Genomic DNA, 18,355 nt, shown 5'->3' on the forward strand with positions numbered 1-18,355 from the left:
ACTAAAAAAAAAAATGTCTCCACAGAGGCTGGAGATAGATGGCTCAGAGGGTAAAAATTCTTCAGTGCTCTTCTAGAGGTCCTAAGTTCAATTCCAAGCAACCAACTACATGACAGGTTACAAACATCTGTAATGGGATCTGAATCCCTTTTCTGATGTGCATGAAGATAGCACTCATACACATAAAATACATGAATAAATAAATCTTAAAAAAAAAGTCTCCACAACACTTTTTCTCCCTTATATCAGAAAAACCAAAAATAATGTTAATGATTTGCAGGAACCTGCAAGTGGATTTAATAACCCACAGAACACTTGTTCTGTTATTTGAAGATCAAAATTACTTTTTCAACTTACCCCTGTTGAGCTTTCTGAAAGAGCTCCCTCAGTACTGACTGCCGGAACTGGACAGGTAAGGTGAAGGTTAAGTTATCTTCAATAAAAATCTGCACTACCTCCTAGAACAAAGACATAAAGTTGCATCCATGTAAAAAAACCAAGGCAGTTTTTTTCAACACTTTCTCCAGGGTCTGGATGAAGTTCGACTGGCAGACCGCCTGCTTGCCTCGCATGGACAAAGCTCGGGGCTCAATGTCCATGGTGGCCCAAGCCTGTCATCTGAGCACCGGGCAGGAGAGGGAGGAGAATCAGAAGTCCAAAGTCATCCTACGCTATATACGGAGTTAGAGAAAAATCATAAAAAATATCTTACTGGAAAAGCATTCTCTTTCAAAAATTCTAAAATTAAACAAAGAACAGAAATAACTACCCTTTTCCAAAGTTGAAGATCATAGACCCCAAGTAAGAAGCAGGAGAGAAGCAAACTAATGAAGCCTTAGCCTTTAACATGAAACAGAAGAAAAACCACAGCAAACTTCAGCAAGAGTGCAACCATCCACCTCTCACTGCAGCCCAAGGGAGGCGAAGGCAAGAAGACAGAAGGTGAAGACCAGCGTGAACTGCACAGCAAAGTCCATCCCCGGAAGAAAGAAATGAAAACAACAAGCCCTTTCAAATAAACTTTACAGGTCTTATTCAAGAAACAAACCTCTAAAAACACCCTTAACGTAATTAAAATAAGTCACCTGGAAAAAATATGCAAGAAAGAATTCCAATAAATTTAAATGATCTAAAATATATTATTGAGTAAGTTACAGAAAATATCTACATATTACATACAAACTCTCAGGCCTTTCTTGAGCAATGGAAAAGGAGGAAAGGAGGGATGGTAATGTGGGAAAAGGATTTCTGCAAATATCTGTGCTAATCAGCCCTATCACAGAGAAACAGAAATTAGAGATGCCTCATTTCACCTTCATACAAAAACTTGACAACTCAGGGCCCCTCAGAGGTAAGTGAGCCACTGGCCAACCACGAGAGATGCCACTATCTGTTCTAGCTGCTTCACTATCATTGCCTGGCCAACGTAAAAGAACTATAGGGTTCATGTGAAGAATCATATTAAAATAAAACCTAAACACAGTATGTAAGAGAAAAAATCTACATACGCAGTTGCAATACATTGCAGAGCTGTAATATAATTGCTCTTCCCATTATATAATACCCATTATACCGATGTTCCTGATCCATTATATGGAGCTGTTCACATTCATAGTAACACAAGCTACAGGAAAATTTTGAAGGCCTTATTATAGGCCTTATCCCTTTTAAACAGGAGCTTTTAAACAGGCTTTTATTATGTAGCCCTAGCTGGCCTGAAACTCACTACATAGACCAGGCTGGCTTAAACTCACAGAAATCCACCTATTTCTGCTTCCCAAGTACTAGGATTGAAGTTACATGACATCACACCCAGCTGACCTTTTTTTTAATATAAAAAAAAATTAAGGGCCTTCTTATAATCCGTATCTCAACTTTCCTAATGCTGTGAGCCTTTACAGTTCCTCATGTTGTGATGACTCCCAACCATAAAAAAATCTTCAATGCCACTTTATAACTATAATTCTGCTACCATTAGGAATACCATAAATATCTGATATGCAGGATAGCTGATAGATGAACCATGGCTCAAACAGCTTCCAACCCTCTATAAACCTGTACTGCTGAGATGTAACTGAAAAATACCTAAACTTTAATTCACAGCTATCTACCAACCAACTTCAAGAAAATTTAATTTCCTACCCTAAACCAAGCAGTATTTTGAAAAAAGAAAGAAAGAAAAGAAAGAAAGAAAGAAAGAAAGAAAGAAAAGAAAAGAGACGTTAAGAGAAAAAGTATACAGTCTTCCTTTTCATATATTTTTGGATATGTAGAGAAATGAAATTTCAGGTAAAGATAGCAAATTATAAATCTGGGATTAAAAACCCAATCAAGAAACACAAAGCTGGGGCTGGAGAGATGGCTCAGTGGTTAAGAGCACTCTCTGCTTTCCAAAAGTCCTGAGTTCAATTCCCAGCACCTGCATGGCAGTTCATAACTGTTTGATGCTGTCTTCTAATGTGCAGATGTACATGCAAAGTGCCCATATACATAAAATAAATAAATATATAAATCTTCAAATAATAATAATAAAAAGAAACACAAAGCTGAAAATAAAGCTCAGCATTTGGAAGGGTGAGACAAGATTGCCAGTTTTAGACCAGTTTGGAATACAGGAAGATGTTACCTCAAAACACCAAAATTAAAAAAAATAAAATAAAACAAATGAAAGTTCAGCTTGCCTGTTTCCTGTTTCCTGTTCAGAGTTAAATACCATAAAGGCACTGTTGGGAAGAAAACATCCTAAAAATGACTTCAGCACCACAAACACTCACTGCTAGTTATTTTCATTAAAAAGCAAAGGTTGGCCAGATGTGGTGGCATGTGCCTTTAATCCCACAGATACAGGCTCTGTGAGTTCAAGGCCAACCTGGTCTACATATCCTGAGTTCCAGGACAGCCAGAGCTACATAACAGAGAGACTCTAAGAACAAAAAGTAAAAGACAAGTGTCCAGACAGGACACTAATTATAATGTGAGACAATGGCCAGGCTCACTGACAAGAGCTTGTATTAGAACACCTGCCTAGCCAAACCACACTTTGCTCATTCTTCCCTTCTTTGAAACAGTATATACGCTATGCCAAGGCCAAAAAAAACAAAGACCTCAGGGTCCCTAATTGTAATTTTAGAAGCCTAGCTTGACAGCTGGCTCAGTGATTAAGAGCACTGGCTGCTCTTCCAGAGGCCTCAAGTTCAATTCCCAGCAACCACACGGTGGCTCATAGCCATCTATATTGAGAGCTCACACACTTTTCTAGTGTGCAGGTGTACATGCAGATAAAGCACACATATAAATGAATGAATGAATGGATGAATGAATGAATAAAGATGGACAAACATTTTTTCAAAAAAGGTATCAGTAACAGTGAACACATGTATGAGTATTCTTACCTGATAGCTGCCAGATCGTAAACAAATATGTACTTGACTATATGGAGTCAACTGCTGAGAGTTATTATCAGAAGAAGGTACAAGAACATCACACGCTTGACAATAGCCAGCTAACCGCTTCTCATCTATGGTACAATGAAGAGATAATGAACCTATCTGTAAAGTAAGAATTATATATCATTATCCATTAATGAAATATAAGTGAAAGACTAGTACTCCTTAGTGCATTTTAACAATACAATTTTTTTTTTTTTCAAAAATGGAAGAACCAGAAACAACAAAGCTGAATGTTTTGAGCACAGATCAGCAAAACTCTGTTCACTGGCCAAGTGCAATCTGTGATCTGCTTTTGTATATCCCTTGAGCTAAAAACATGTTTTAGGGTTGAAAACAATGAACACCCAAAGACAGACTGAATGTGATCCACAAAACCTAGCTATTTATTGTCTGGTTCTTTTCTTTTCATTTTCTCTCTTTCTCTCCTTCCTGCCTTCCTTCCTTCCTTCCTGTCACTCCAGTAGGTGTGACAAATAAGGTTTTAACAGTTCAACTGACAACTCTTACAAGCCTACACACTGGAAAATCCATACATTAGGAAGATTTACAAAAGTAAAAAGATCAATCTTCTCTCAAAAATATTAGAAATGTTACTAACAAAGCCATTTGTAAAGACACATTTTAAAATAAATTTTAAATAATTATACCTAAAATTCAACAAAATTAGCAATTTCTAATAGCTCTAGGTAGAATAGGCCTTGGGCTAGCCATGCAGCTCCATGACAAAGCTCCTGTATAGCAAGTCTGAAATTATGGGATCAAGTCTTGGCACTACAAAAATGGATGAACAAATAGAATAAATTAAAGTTTGAGGGTAGTTGATTACTTTTTGTAATAAGGAAAGGAAATTAAAACAGATTTTTCCAGGTTCTTGAAATTAAAAACTTATGCTTAAAATTTCAATCATCTGAGGCTAGAGACATGTCTCAGTACTCAAGAGCATACAGGGAGGACCTGAGTTTGGTTCCCAGCACCCATGTTGGGTGGCTCACAATCTCACCCAGATTACAGCTCCCGGGAAGGCAACACCACCTACTGGGTTCCATGTGAACCAGCACTCATATGCACATACCCACACACAGATACAAACACATACTTAGAATGTAAAAAATAAATCGTTTTATTTAAATGGAGTCATGGAGTCATAAAAAGAAGCTTTAATATAAGCAGTCTCACACTCCCAAAGACCTGTCCACCTCCGCCTCCTGATGTCTGGGAGCAAAGGTGTGTCCCACCATGCCCAGCCAGCATTCTACTCTATAATGGATACAATGTGAACAGCTACCTCAAGCTCCTACTGCCTTGACTCCCCAGTATGCTGTACCTCAAACTACCATCCAAAATAAAGTTTTCTCTTAAGTTGCTTTTGGATATTTTGCCATAGCAACAGGGAAAGAAACTAAGATAACAAGTATAGTGGTTTGAACAGATATGGCCCTCATACATTCTTGGTCCACACAGAGTGGCACTATTAAGAGTTATGGCCTTGTTGGAGGAAGTGTGTCACAGTCTCCTTCTGCTCCCTGAAGATCAAAATGTAGAACTCTTGGCTCTTCCAGTACCATGTCTGCCTGCACCTATGCTTATATGCCACAATAGTGGATTAAGCCTCGGAAACCGTAAGCCATCCCTGATTAAATGTTTTCCTTTATGAGAGTTGCTGTGGCCACAGTTCTCTTCACAGCACTAGAAACTCTAACTAAGACAACAGGGAAAAAAACCCCACTATTTCTTTTCAACTTTCTAAATTTTCTGGAAGGGGCAAACTGGTTTTGTTTGTTGCTCCTAGGATTGCCCCTAAGAACGTGAGCATGCTAGGAACATATTCTACCACGAGGTTTGGTGACGTAACCTATTAATCCCAGTACTTGGGCCAGCCTTGTCTATGTTGTGAGTTCTAGGCCAAACATAGACACTGTCTTAAAAACCAAACAAGTTACACCCTAGTATCCAACAGTTTTCCTTTAGAAAACTTAAAGGAAAAAACTCTACAAGGGACCAAATATTACGTATCACTTATGACTGCTCTTACCTCTGCAATTAGTTCTTTAGTTCTAAAAAACTTCTCTCTGGCATTTTCATACACAGCTGAATTTGTGGATCCTTGCTGGAAGTATGCTGCACCCAAATCATAACACACCTGAAATAACAAAACACCAGTTGATAGGATGGAAGTGGTGGCACATGCCTTTAATCCTAGCATTTGGGAGGCTGAGACAGGAGGATCCTTGTAAGTAAGGCAAGTCTGCTCTACAAAATAACTCTATGACAAACAGGGCCACACAAAGCAACCAAAAAAGGGGGGGGGTTGATTACATAAAATGTCATTTGACAATAAAAACAAAATGTCTTTTTGTTTTAGACAGGGTTTCTCTATATAGCCTTGGCTGTCCTGGAATTTGGTATGTAGACTAGGCTGGACTCAATCTCCTCTGCTTCTGCCTCTACAGTGCTAGGGCTAAAGGCATGTACCACCATGCCTGGCTAAAACTGAAAATTGTCAAATGAACTAGAAGCCCAAAGTCAGAGAAAGAGACAAGATCCTTAAAATGACCTAAAATGTAGGCCTGTCTGGAGGCCTACATTTTCAGCCTAGCACAATATTAGTTTTTGTTGTCTTTGGGGAATCTAATTACATTCCTAATATAAATGTACTGCAAATCAATTCAGAAACAACTTGGAAAATAACAAAATCCATGAATTTTTTTTTTTATATTTTCTTTAGAAAAATCTCATGTGTTGGAATAATGTTCTTTTGGAACATATACAATTTACCCGTGTTCATTCAAATGCTGACTTCTCTACCCCACTATCTGGTTTCAATCCAGACATTGCATTGTGATGCTTATTTTAAGCATCACCTGTCTCAAGTTCGTGTAAACATGCCACCGTTTGTTCTCTGTATTTTCAATAAAACAACCAGCCAATGCTGTGCAATGGAGAGGATAGGATGGGGCATCCTGGTCCAGAGTGGGAGAAAGAGGAAGGAAACAGAGAGGAGAGGAGGAGAATCTGCAGGAGAGGTCTTGGAACCACGTGGAGAAATGAACAAACCTAATACATGACTAAAAGCAAGTATAATGGGTGAAATCTGAATGGTAGGAAACTATGCGGGCTTGGAGGTTTAGGATGGAATAACTATTGCCCAGCATTGTGCTCCAGGTTAATTAAATAAATCCTAGTCTCTGTGTAGTAATTTGGTTATACAGCTGTTTAAGAATAACCACTGCTTAAGTAAAAGATAAAGCAATAGTAAATACTAATCGCCACAACACTCAAATAAAGGCCTATAAAACTTGTAAGACATAACTGCCAATTAATCCCAGCACTTAGGGGCTAATATAAGAGGGTCACCCATTAAAGGCAAGTCCTGGTCACAAAGCAAGTTCCAGGCCAACCATTGCTATATTAAAACAAACAAACAAACAAACAAACAAAACACCTAAATCACAGAAACAAAGAGAACTACATCTAACTAAACCTATAAAAGATCTTACATGCAGTTTCCAGGACATGGGCCGAGTGAATAAAGACATACCTGGCACTGCATCTCCTCAGTTTTGATTTTCAACCCAGCTGTAGAGCTCTCAGCCTCCCCATTCACCATGCCTGGTTCCATGGCCAGTAAGTCCAGAGTTCTCATTGTGTGAACATACAGATCCTTGTTTAATTTCAGGGCTGCTTCCAAGACCAAAATAGAATCGGCAGCTTGTTCTTTTAGCTACAAAAATTTAATACACAAATAAATATGCAACAATAGTACTGATAACTATACAATAACCAAAAAATTTCATAGAATACTCAGTAGCTTCATGCACTAAAATTGAAGGCATTTCAACAAGTTATTTGAAGCAAATAATCTTAACCATTAAAAATATAGTTCCTGCCTTTGTAAAGCAAGAAACAAAATATAGGAAAGATTGCAATATTCAGTTTAATGTATGCCCTGGATCTTTATAAACTACACTGTGCAGTCATGTTACTAGGCACTACATAACAATAAAGAGACACAGGATTTTGCTTCTTTATCCAAAATACTACAAACCCTACTGCCTGTTTGCTTCACATGAATTTCTCTTTTATTCTCACTTCTCCTTGATACTTACAGCTTAGGTATCTGCAGAACACTGCAGGTGTGAAACAATTACAGTGTATGTAATTTGCAGATAATCTCCAGTTTCTTATATTGAGAAGATAAAAATTAAATATGGAGGACTGGAGAGCTGACTTACAGATAAGAGCATGTAATTGCTCTTCCAGTGGACTTGAGTTTGAGTCCCAGAGCCTACATCAGGTGACATACGAGCACCTGTAACTCCGGATCCATGAGGGATCTGACACCTCTGGCCTCTGCGGACACCTGCACTTCTGTACATACAGTACCCACACACAGACACAGACAGACACACACACACGACAAAAGAAAACCAGTACAAATTTAAGAATCACATATACTGGAGCTGGAGAGATGATTCAGAGGTTAAGAGCATAAACTGCTCTTTCCAGAGGACCTGAGTTCAAATTCGTGTTCAAATTCATGTGGTGTTACACATGGCAGCTCACAGCTGTCTGTAACTGTAGTTCCAGGGGATACAACACCCTCACACAGACATACATGCAGGCAAAACACCAATATACATTAAAACTCTTAAAAATGTCTTCTTTAAAAAAGAATCATACATACAAAAATAAACTAACAGAAAACCCCCTGGAGTAGCATATAGCTCAGTGGCACAGAGCTGCCTAACTTGAGCAGGCATTAAACCTAAGCCTACCAAACATTCATGCAAACATTCAAGACTTGCTATGGTTTCCTGACAGTATTTTGTTTTTAAATACATTTGCTGTGAATTTTTAAGAAAATACAAAGAGTAGAATACTACCACCTAAAATTCAACCTTTTGTTTTTCTTAGTTTCTTTTCTTTTGAGGCAGGGTCTCTAGGCCAGGCTGGCCATGCTATGTAGTTGAGGGTGAGCCTGACCTTTTGATCTTCATGGTTTCACTTGTATATGTGTATACACACACACACACACACACACACACACACACACACACACACAGCTGATGAGGTACTAGGGGTCAAACCCATGGCTTTGTACACGCTAGGCAAGTGTTCTACAAACTTAGCTACATCCCCACGTCTGTTTTATTTTGTTGACAAGGCCTTATGTAGCCTAGACTAGCCATAAACCTCAGGGTGGGCTTGGATTCCAGATCTCCCAGCCTCCACCTCCTAAGTACTAAGTAAAATACACACTTGGCTTTGTGTATATATTTATATGTACATGTTTGAATGCATGCATATGAAGGCTAGAAGGTGATGCTGGGTGTCTCTCTCAATTACTTTTCAGATTAGTTTTTGCTGAGTCAACCACTGAACCAGGTAGAATAACTGGTCAGAAAGCCTGAGAAATCCTTCTGTCTCCCTTTCCAGTGGTGGGGTTTCAGGCAAGCACACTGAGACATCTGGCTTTTACATGGGTGCTACGCAGCAAACTCAAGCTCTTATATTTCAACAGCAAGCACTTTACCAACTAAGCCATCTCCCAGTCCCTTCAAAATCATGTCTCTAACAACTAAGCAGAACATGTCTTTAACAATGTCTGTTAAAGTATCACGAGATATTCAACAAAAGAACTGACAATAAAGTACTATACCAATAGTGTTGAAAATTATACAGTTCAGGCCAAGTATGGCAGCTCATGTCTATAATCCTACCACCTGTGAGTCAGAGGCAGGAAGAGAAGGGATTAGGGACCATCCTAGCTACATGATAACACTTTCTCATAAAAGCAAAACACACATACATACCTTATGTATATGCTAATAACAAAACTCCATCACTGTACTCAACCCTTTATAAAGCTCACAAACCTAAGATGAGAAGATGCATCTCCACATGCGAACATCTGTCCCTAAGACCTAACACTGTAATCTCTGCCAATACTTACCACTTTCAAAATGTTTTCTGTTAATTCTTTTTCCTGTTGCATCTGATTCATGCTAAAAGAGAAATGATTGAAGACCACTGAAATACAACTATCAAGACACAACTGTAAAAGCCAACATTTAAGCCTATCATTCCTTCAGCATGAAGTTTGTTTATTTAAATTTTTTTGAGGCAGGGCTTCTCTGGGTAGCCCTGGCTGTTCTGGACTCACTTTATAAACCAAGCTGGACTTGAACGTATAGACATCCGCTTGCCTCTGCCTCCCTGAATGCTGGAATTACAGGTACACAGCAACATACCTGGCTGAAGCTTTTTTTATTTGTTTAAACAAATAAAGCACATACTATTATGATGCTCAAGAACTTTCTCCATTGCTTTGCATAAAACTTTCAATTTAGGAGTGAAACTAGGTCAGCATAACACACACCCATAACTCAGCACTTGAGCAGTGGAGACAGGAGGGTCAGGAGTTTCAAGACCAATCAAGCAACAAAACTGAGTGTCGAGACCACCGTGAATTACATCAGATCCTGTCATAAGGAAGGGAGGGAGGGAGGCACATAGGGAGAAAGGGGAAAAAGAAAAACAAGCAAACAAAAAGAAACCAACAGAAAGAGTAATAAAGATCATTGACAACAAAAGCTCATTTATTTAAGGAGCAGACACAGAGGGTGCAGGAGAGATACTCAGCTGTTAAAAGAACTTACTACTCTTCTAAAAGACTAGTGTTCAGTTCCTAGTACCCATATGGTGACTCACAACCTTTTGCAATGTAAGTTCCACAGATCTGGACCTTCTAGCCTAAGGCATCAGGCATGCACATGATGCAATTAGGTATGTGTAGGCAAAACACTCAGCAGCATAAAATAAAACTTTTTTTTTAAAGAAAATAGGCAGAAAAGCTGGGCATAATGAGTGGCAAAACCTCAGAAAACAGAGCATCTCTGTGAGTTTAAGGCCTGCCTGGTCTTCATTGGTAAGTTCCAGGCCAGCCAGCCAGCCAGAGCTACATGGTAAGACCCAATTAAAAATAAAAATAAAAAACAGTGATAGAGAATGTGTCATATCACAAAGAACTGTGGTATACTATGTCCTAGTGTAATGTTACCATTACTTGGAATACTGGAAGTTTCCTTGCTCCCTAGATGGTTCTTCTGAGATGTACTGTGGACCTCTGGGAAGTGGGATCAAGTAGGATATGGGTAGAACTGGGGTATGGACCCAGAGGTAATTTTTGGCCTCTGTTCCATCCTCTATTCCTTGGCATCTGTCCTGACAGAGGCTTCCTACAACTGCAGTCTGGCACAAGTCCCAAAGAATGTGGCTAACCATTCAAACCCATGCCATAAATAAGTCTATTCTCTTTTTAAGTGTAAGTAAATCTCACTTCTTTCCAGTCAGGAACTATGGTGTATCCAGCTCCCAAGGGGGATGAGCTGCCATCTAGAATTTATGAATTGGGTTTAAAACTCCATATTCGATCAAGCTTTTGTAATGAATTTTGTACTGTTAACACTTAAAATACTAAAATAATTTCCCCAGATACAAAACTAATTAACACACATTAAAGACAATTTAATTCTATGGGGAAAAAAAATCTTCATCTCCAGTCCCCCCCAGCTCTTTCAAACCAGCCTCCATGCAGAGCCTCATCCTCCTACCTCTGCTCTACTTCCTCTGCAGCATGAGTTAAAACCTACAAAACATTTTTAAGGGTTATTTATTTATTATTTATACAGTAGTCGGTCTGCATATGTGCCTGCCTGCCTGCCTGCCAGAAGACGGCACCAGATCTCACTATAGATGGTTGCCAGTCAGCATGTTTGCTGGGAATTGAAGTCAGGACCTTTGGAAGATCAAGTGCTCTTAACCTCTGAGCCATCTCTCCAGTTCCTCTACAAAACAATTTTAAGTCACAATGAAAAACGTCACAAGAAAGAATTGTCAGCCAACTTACACATTTAGTTGAGGGGGTCCAGGTTTAGCCTGTTTGACAGGAAAGCTACTTTGAACAATTGTCCTAATTGCCCTAAAGGAAAGATAGAGAAAAATAAAAAGGTTACTTCAACTATAATCAATGTAAATAACAAATGTGAGATTTCATCCACAGTTTCAGTAGCACTTTTCATCTACGTAGCCATAAATAGAATTTCTCCACTTCCAGACTCAAAGGTTCAAAGATGCCCAGAGAGATCCCTGAAGCACAGGAAACCCGTGAAAACAGGATGCGGAAAGCTATCGTCTAAGGAAAGGAAGCTGCCCCCAGCGGGCTTAGCGGCTCACCATCTGTTGTAGAGGAGGATAGCCATGGCAGTGGTTGGGGGAAGGGCTGCCAGGTCCATGTCCACATGCTTGGTCCCAGGAGGGACTTTGCTGATGCACAGCAACTCATTCAGCAGCATATTCAACACCGGAACGGACAGGCTTGAGAGGAGCAAAGTACAGGTTAGCTACACAGCCACAGAGAACACAAACACCTACTATGAATAAAAGCAACTACATTGTTCAAGGACTACATCTGCACGCTTAGCTACTAGATTCCAAGACCTTTTACTATGGACTTTTACTATGGACTTATACAAAAGTGGGCAAAATATGGAATGAGCATTCACCATGCACCTCTAACTATTCACTCATTACCAAGTTTCTTTCTTTTTTTATCTTACCTACTCCCCAAATTATACAGACTTCAGATTATATCAAAAATATTTAGCTTTCCTTTTCTCAAACAGGGCCTTGCTACCCAACACAGGCTGGTCTCAAATTGGCAGCCTCCTCCAGTCTCAGCCTCCAAGGTGTTAGCTTAGCAGGTGTACACCACCACACCCTGCAAGAAAGTGAACTCTTAGCAAAACAACAGTATTAATTTCACAGAGAAATAATTACATTTCCCAGCACTCAGGAGGCAGAAGCATGAAGACCTCTGTGTTTGAGGACAGCCTGATCTACATAGTGAGACCGTCTCAACACCACGATCATTGGCCCCCGCCAAAAAAAAAAAAAAGAAGAAGAAAAAGCAGTAATTTACATTTGATTATCATCAAATAACCAATTGAAGGTTTGAGGAGTATAGCCAATAGTAGCTTACTTGTCCAGCAGGCATGAGGTTATGGATTCAATTCCCCGCACCAGGAAAAATTAACAGGTACTCAACTTTCCAACTATTTCATATACACTATGTGTGTCTTAGTATCCCACACATTACCATGGACACATAAGTCTCTTGTAATCTATTAATGGTCAGGTTTCTCCTCAGATTAAGAATTCTGCAAGCCAGGCATGTTGCCACACACTTAATTCCCAGCATTTGGAAGACAGAGGGTAAGTTTCAGGAGCCCAAGGCCATCCTCCACTACAGAGCTGGAGACCAACCTGGGACTACATTGTTTGGTTTCAAACAACCAAAAAATAACACATTTACTTAAAAACAAAAACTATATTTAATGCTGAAGAACACATGATGGAAAAGACTTTAAAATATTGAAGTATTTTTAAAAATACTTTAATATTTAAAGTATAAATCTCAGACCTTAGATATGCTGATATCCAACTGTAAGGCAAAGACAGGAGAATTTGAAACCAGCCTGAGCTACACAATGAATGCTTGCCTGAGCAAAAATACTTACGACCTTATAATTTATAACAGCGAAAACTGGAAACAAGGGACTAGAGAAATGGCCCAGTGGTTTTAAGGCTACTGGCTGTTCTTACAGGATGCAGGTTCAATTCCCAGCACCCACATGACAGCATACAATTATCTGTAACTCCAGTCCCAGGAGACCTGAAGCCTTTTTCCGACTTCCAAGGTCACCATGCACATATGTGGTGCATAGGCATACATGCTAGCCAAACATCCAATATGAATTAATTAAAAAATAAATTAAAAAGCCAGGCAGTGGTGGTGTATACCTTTAATCCCAGCACACTCAGGAGGCAGAGGCAATCACATCTCTGAGTTCAAGGCCAGCCTGGACTACAGAGCTAGTTTCAGGAACCTGACAGAAGCCCTGTCTAATAAATAAATAAATAAATAAATAGGGTGGGGGGGGGGGGAAGCTAGAAACAAACCAAACTATTGTCAAGTGAAGAATAGTGAATGATACTGTGGTGGTTTCTGGGAAGTAAGAAACTGAGACTGGTTTTTGCTATAAGGCTCAGGCTGACGTTGAACATTGGGTCTTCTTCCTTTAGCTTTCCAAGTGCTGGGATTATGAGTATACACAGCATATCCAACTAGTTAATATTATGTTAAGTGAAGAAACAAATCAAAATATTATACAGGGTATGATAAAGTTATTTAAAAATGTAAGAGGTTGGGTGCCCATAATTCCAGCAACTTGGGAGGTAAAGGTAAGATAGTCAAGAACCTTGAGTTCAAGGTCCTCTTCAGTTACACAGTCAGCTCATGCTATACCAGATCCTAAAAAGATTCCAAAAGCCAGGCATGGTGGTACACAGCTGTAATCCCAGCACACAAAGGCAGGTGGATCTCTGTGAGTTCGAGGCCAGCCTAGTCTACAAAAATGAGTCTAGGAGAGCCAAGGCCACACAGAGAAACCCTGTCTCAAAAAAGCAAATACATTTCCTAAACAAAACAAGGGTAATAAACACAGAGGGCAGGGTGACACATGGCTTGGTGGCAATGCGTCCCTAGCACTACTGGGGTTTGGGTCCAGTCTCTGACACTGCAAACAATTAAAACACTGGGCAAATACGGACAAAGAATACACAAAAATATTATTTCTGTCTTTCTAAGTCCTTCAGGTAGTTCCGTTTTTAAAAAAAAAATTATGAAAGGATGAAAATAAGTAAATAATTTCTAAACACAGCTTTGAAAGTATTTGCTTATAAGCAAATAAATGATGACTGAAGTAGTAATGTTAACAGTTTTGGGAAGGAGTGACTGCCTCCTGACCAGCAAAATTCACCAAATTATTCAATAGTACACCATTAATTTTTATTCACTGTCATCAGATATCTAGGCTAACCAAAACATCTAAAGCACTCAAAGTCCGGATTTCCTCCTGTTACCGTGCCTGAAGTAATAATTAACTCAGCTGTAGCCTGGTAGTGGTAAAACCTTGACTAGAATGCCAGAGGCCCTGATGGCAATTGCCAATACAGAGAGATCAAAATGCTTCCTTATTACTGGGGCAAAAAGTTTAAACCTTAAGGGGTGCTTTCTCTACTATTCAAATGATCACGGAGCTTTGCTTGGGGTTGGACGGTTTGAGTAACCCTAAATTCTCCAGTCTGGTCTCTTAACATGGGAGCTCTGCTGAATCATCTGCCTCAGTCTCAAGAAGCTGGAACGACACAGACTTCTGGTTTTAAATACTTTCTTATGCCGTTTTTAAAACACTTGAATATTTTGCCATGAACACGCAGAAAGGTAATTTATTTTGTCACTATCAGAAAAACATGAGAATGTAGACGAAAACAAACAGTGCTCCAAATGAAATGCTGTTTAAATCCTTATACCTTTTCTCCAGTATGTCTAAATCCCACTTCAAATGCGCAGCGACTTTGAGAGCGAGCAGTTTTAGGATGCGGTTTCTCTTGTTCTCAGGTGGAGGCTGTACTTGGTTTTGCTCATTAACAGAAGGTTTGGAAGCCTGCTCCAAAAACTGAACTATAAGCTGGACTGGTGCAGGGTCTAGGATTTAAAAGAAGGTAAGTAATTCTTAACGTTTTCATTATAAATACACAAAAGGATTCACTGAACTGTTCTTTGACCACCAAGGAATACAAACAGCTACTTAGGTATACTGACTAAAGGGTCACAAGAAGGGCGCAGGGCAACATCTGCAAGTCTTGCAGTCAGAGAGTTGCGGCTGTGTGGTTGCCAGTTTTCATGATATGCAAGAGGGCCTGGGTGCAGTTCCCAGGACTGGGGGAGGGAGCAAGTAGAGGGAGGAGAAAGAGAAGAAAAAAAAAAAAATACAGTTCAGAACAAAGCATTTCACGGGGAAGAAGTAACCACTGCAGACTCCAGTTCCCCTATGAGCAGTGCTGTTAGAAGAAAGAAACGCAGTCGGCAGCTATTGCTTCGACAATTAAGGGTCTTTCATTAAGTTATGTCTCATGTTTCATTGTGTCCCACAGTGAAAAGCAGAGGCTAACGTCACTTACCTCACGCATTTATGAAAGCTTCATTAAAGTGAGGTAACCAGTGTGGCGAGCTAAGCTCGGTGGCTTGCACCCTACAAACGCCTAACAATGCGTCAATAAGGGAGCTCTAAAAGCGTAAAGACACTCTCGATAAATCCGCCCTCCCAATGATGCCAACTTTTCACAAAGTAGTCTCCTACAAGTAAGGTCCAATTTGGGTCAGACCTGAGCAAACTAACGGTAAAGAGCTCACACCATATCGTTCCAGAAACGCCGGGAAGAGGAAAACAGCACGTTCCTCGCCCAGCAACATTCACGCCAACCTCCGTATCCCTCTACAACAGCCCCCTGGCGATTGCACAGCACGTCCTGCTGCCGGAGATTCTTCTATTTTAACCGGGGGTTCAACAGTGAGGTACACACTCCCCTGGCTGAGGAGACCAGAACCTAAGGCTCCGGCTGGCTCCCGGCTCCCGCAGCGCCTCCCCGGAGCCAGCGCCCAGGGCCGGCGAGTCCGGGGCCCGGGGTCCGGGCCCCGCGATGCCTGCGGCGGCGCCCCACGCCATGAGGGCCGCGGCACACGGGAAAGCCTTTGTCTGGAGCTTTTCTCGGACGCTCCGCGCCGGCCAGGCCGCAGCCGTCGGAGAGCGGGCGCAGCCGGGGCCGCAGACCACGCCCGCCCGCCGCCCGCTTACCCGGGCAGGCTTTGCGCAGATGCTTCTCCAGCAGCGACTCCTCCAGCAGGAACTCGAACCAGCACGTCTGCGGCGGGGTGCAGGGCCGGCTGGAGGTGGCCGCCTCCCGGTCCGCCGCCTCCGCGCTCATCCTGCCCCCGCCGCCGCTGCTCCCGCCGCCTCCGGGCTCCAACCTGACCCTCGCCGGGGCCCGCGTCCGGCCGAACCGCCCGGAACGTCCGGATCGCTCGCACCGCCCAAGATGGCGGAGCAGCCTGCCACCGGCTTGTCCCCGGATCCGCCGCTCGCCGCGCTCTCGACCAATCGCTGTCCGAGGTCGGAGGACAGGGGCGGGACCGGCAGGCGCCCCGCCTCCTGGCTGCCCTGGAGCCGCCTCGCTGGTCCGAAGCTAGATTCGGGAGGGGCTTTCCGGGTTCCCCCGGAGTTCCTCACAGAGAAAGTGAAGCGGCTTCGCTGTCTTCGTAATGAGACGAGCGAAACCAGGTCTAGTTGCTTTGTCTCTGGTGCTTTACCTTTCTGAGATCCCGTCCCACTTGCCTCCTCTTCCCGTTTCCCGGATGCATACAGTTAGATCCAACTTGTCTGCGAATTCTCCGGCGTAGGTCCTGGTATTTAGGACCTAGTTAATCCTCCTCAGATGTACAGTCCAGGCACAGACTAAACCCTATTTTACATTTGCCGCTATTCTGTAACATTCTTAGGTATCGTTATCGACAAAACTGAAGAGCAAAGGGTCGTGGGGCTTACCTGTAAAACCCAGCACTTACCAAGCAAAAGCCAAAGGATCCCCTCAAGTTAAAGGCCAAATTGACCCTCAGAGAGTTCCTGGGACTCTGGGGGCTGACAGCTGATCTAGCTGAAACACCTGCAGCAGAGAGACTGAAGAAAACTCCCGACATCTACCGCTGTCCTACACACACCCTACAGAAAACTTCACAAATATGTCACTAAAGATGATTGTTTTCGGAAAGGGACCAAGAGAAGACAGAAATAAATTCAGATTTAGTTAGGTTCTTCTAGATGCCTCTCCTTCAGATTTGTTTTGCCTCGTTGGAAACAGGGTTTCACTCTGTAGCCCAGAATGGCCTGAAACTGTGTGGTTCAGGCTAAACTTGAACCTACATAATCTCATTAAATCTGCTGTCCAAGCCCAAGTACTGGGATTATAAATCATCATGTTTCTTGTGGGGGTTTTGGTGGGTATCTATTGTTTTGTTTTTAGACTTCCTTTTAAAAGAATAAAATACGGCATTTATAGAATATATGAAGTAGTCTATAAACATTCTGGAGGTGTATCTTATATCCTTTAGGAAAATCTGGGATGACAGGCCTTTGCCACTAGTCCCAGCTTTGTTGCAGCTTTCATAAACCAGCAATAAATGTAAAGCTTTTATAAAGTCATGTCGATGCCTTAAACTTCTTTGTATTGCTTGTAAACAGTATCTAGCTGAGAACTGAAGGAGACCTCAGTACCTGAGGAAATAAAGCCAGTATTCACTGACTGCCACATTAAGCCACAGCTGAGTTTCTGAGTCATTCTGTCTTTAAACGGTCACTCCCACTCTCTTCCTTTAAACTCTAAAGTTTAAAGACAAGATTGGCAAACATAGTAAAGCCTTGACTATATAGTAAAAGTCTTATCACAGGTGGTCTTGCTGGCACATGCCTTTTAATCCCAGCACTCAGAAGGCAGAGGCAAGTGGATCTCTCTGAGTTTGAGGCCAGCCTCGTCTACAAAGCAAGTTCCAGGACAGCCAAGGCTATACATAGAAACCCTGTCTCAAAAAACTAAACCAAACAAAACCTCTTATCTCAATAACAACAAACCCAAGCTCTTACAAACAAAATCAAAGAATATAGATCTTGGTTTCCTTCTTCTTCTTCTTTTTTTTTTTTTTTTTTTTTTTTTTTTTTTAGATTTCTTTCCAGGAGATGAAGAGAATGCTTGGCAGCTAAGAGCACTGGCTGCTCTTCCAGGGCACTCAGGCTCAATTCCCAGCAACTGTGTGGGGCCTTACATATGTCTGTAACTCCAGATCCGGGGAGCTGACACCCTCTTCTTGCTTCCTCAGGCACACATGCAGGCAAAAACACCCATATACACAAAACGAAACTAGTTAAAAGATTCTTTTCATTCTGGAGGTCAGA

General features: G+C 41.4%; 1 protein-coding gene across 1 annotated transcript in view; it reads right to left on the reverse strand.

Annotated features, from left to right (window-relative positions):
• The window catches only part of Ints8 (integrator complex subunit 8), a 49,276-nt gene extending 32,789 nt beyond the window's left edge, over window positions 1–16,487 (reverse strand). Inside the window, exons 1-9 of the mRNA XM_021657613.2 lie at window positions 16,208–16,487; window positions 14,883–15,057; window positions 11,685–11,825; window positions 11,359–11,430; window positions 9,403–9,454; window positions 6,988–7,170; window positions 5,482–5,589; window positions 3,393–3,548; window positions 358–458 (exon numbers count right to left, since the gene is read on the reverse strand). Coding sequence (XP_021513288.1) covers window positions 358–458; window positions 3,393–3,548; window positions 5,482–5,589; window positions 6,988–7,170; window positions 9,403–9,454; window positions 11,359–11,430; window positions 11,685–11,825; window positions 14,883–15,057; window positions 16,208–16,337 — 1,118 coding nt within the window. The 5' untranslated portion in view covers window positions 16,338–16,487. The remainder of the gene's footprint in view (window positions 1–357; window positions 459–3,392; window positions 3,549–5,481; window positions 5,590–6,987; window positions 7,171–9,402; window positions 9,455–11,358; window positions 11,431–11,684; window positions 11,826–14,882; window positions 15,058–16,207) is intronic.
• Between the last annotated feature and the right edge of the window lie 1,868 nt (window positions 16,488–18,355).

This window comes from Meriones unguiculatus, chromosome 6, assembly GCF_030254825.1.
Source record: "Meriones unguiculatus strain TT.TT164.6M chromosome 6, Bangor_MerUng_6.1, whole genome shotgun sequence".
Lineage (NCBI taxonomy): Eukaryota > Metazoa > Chordata > Mammalia > Rodentia > Muridae > Meriones > Meriones unguiculatus.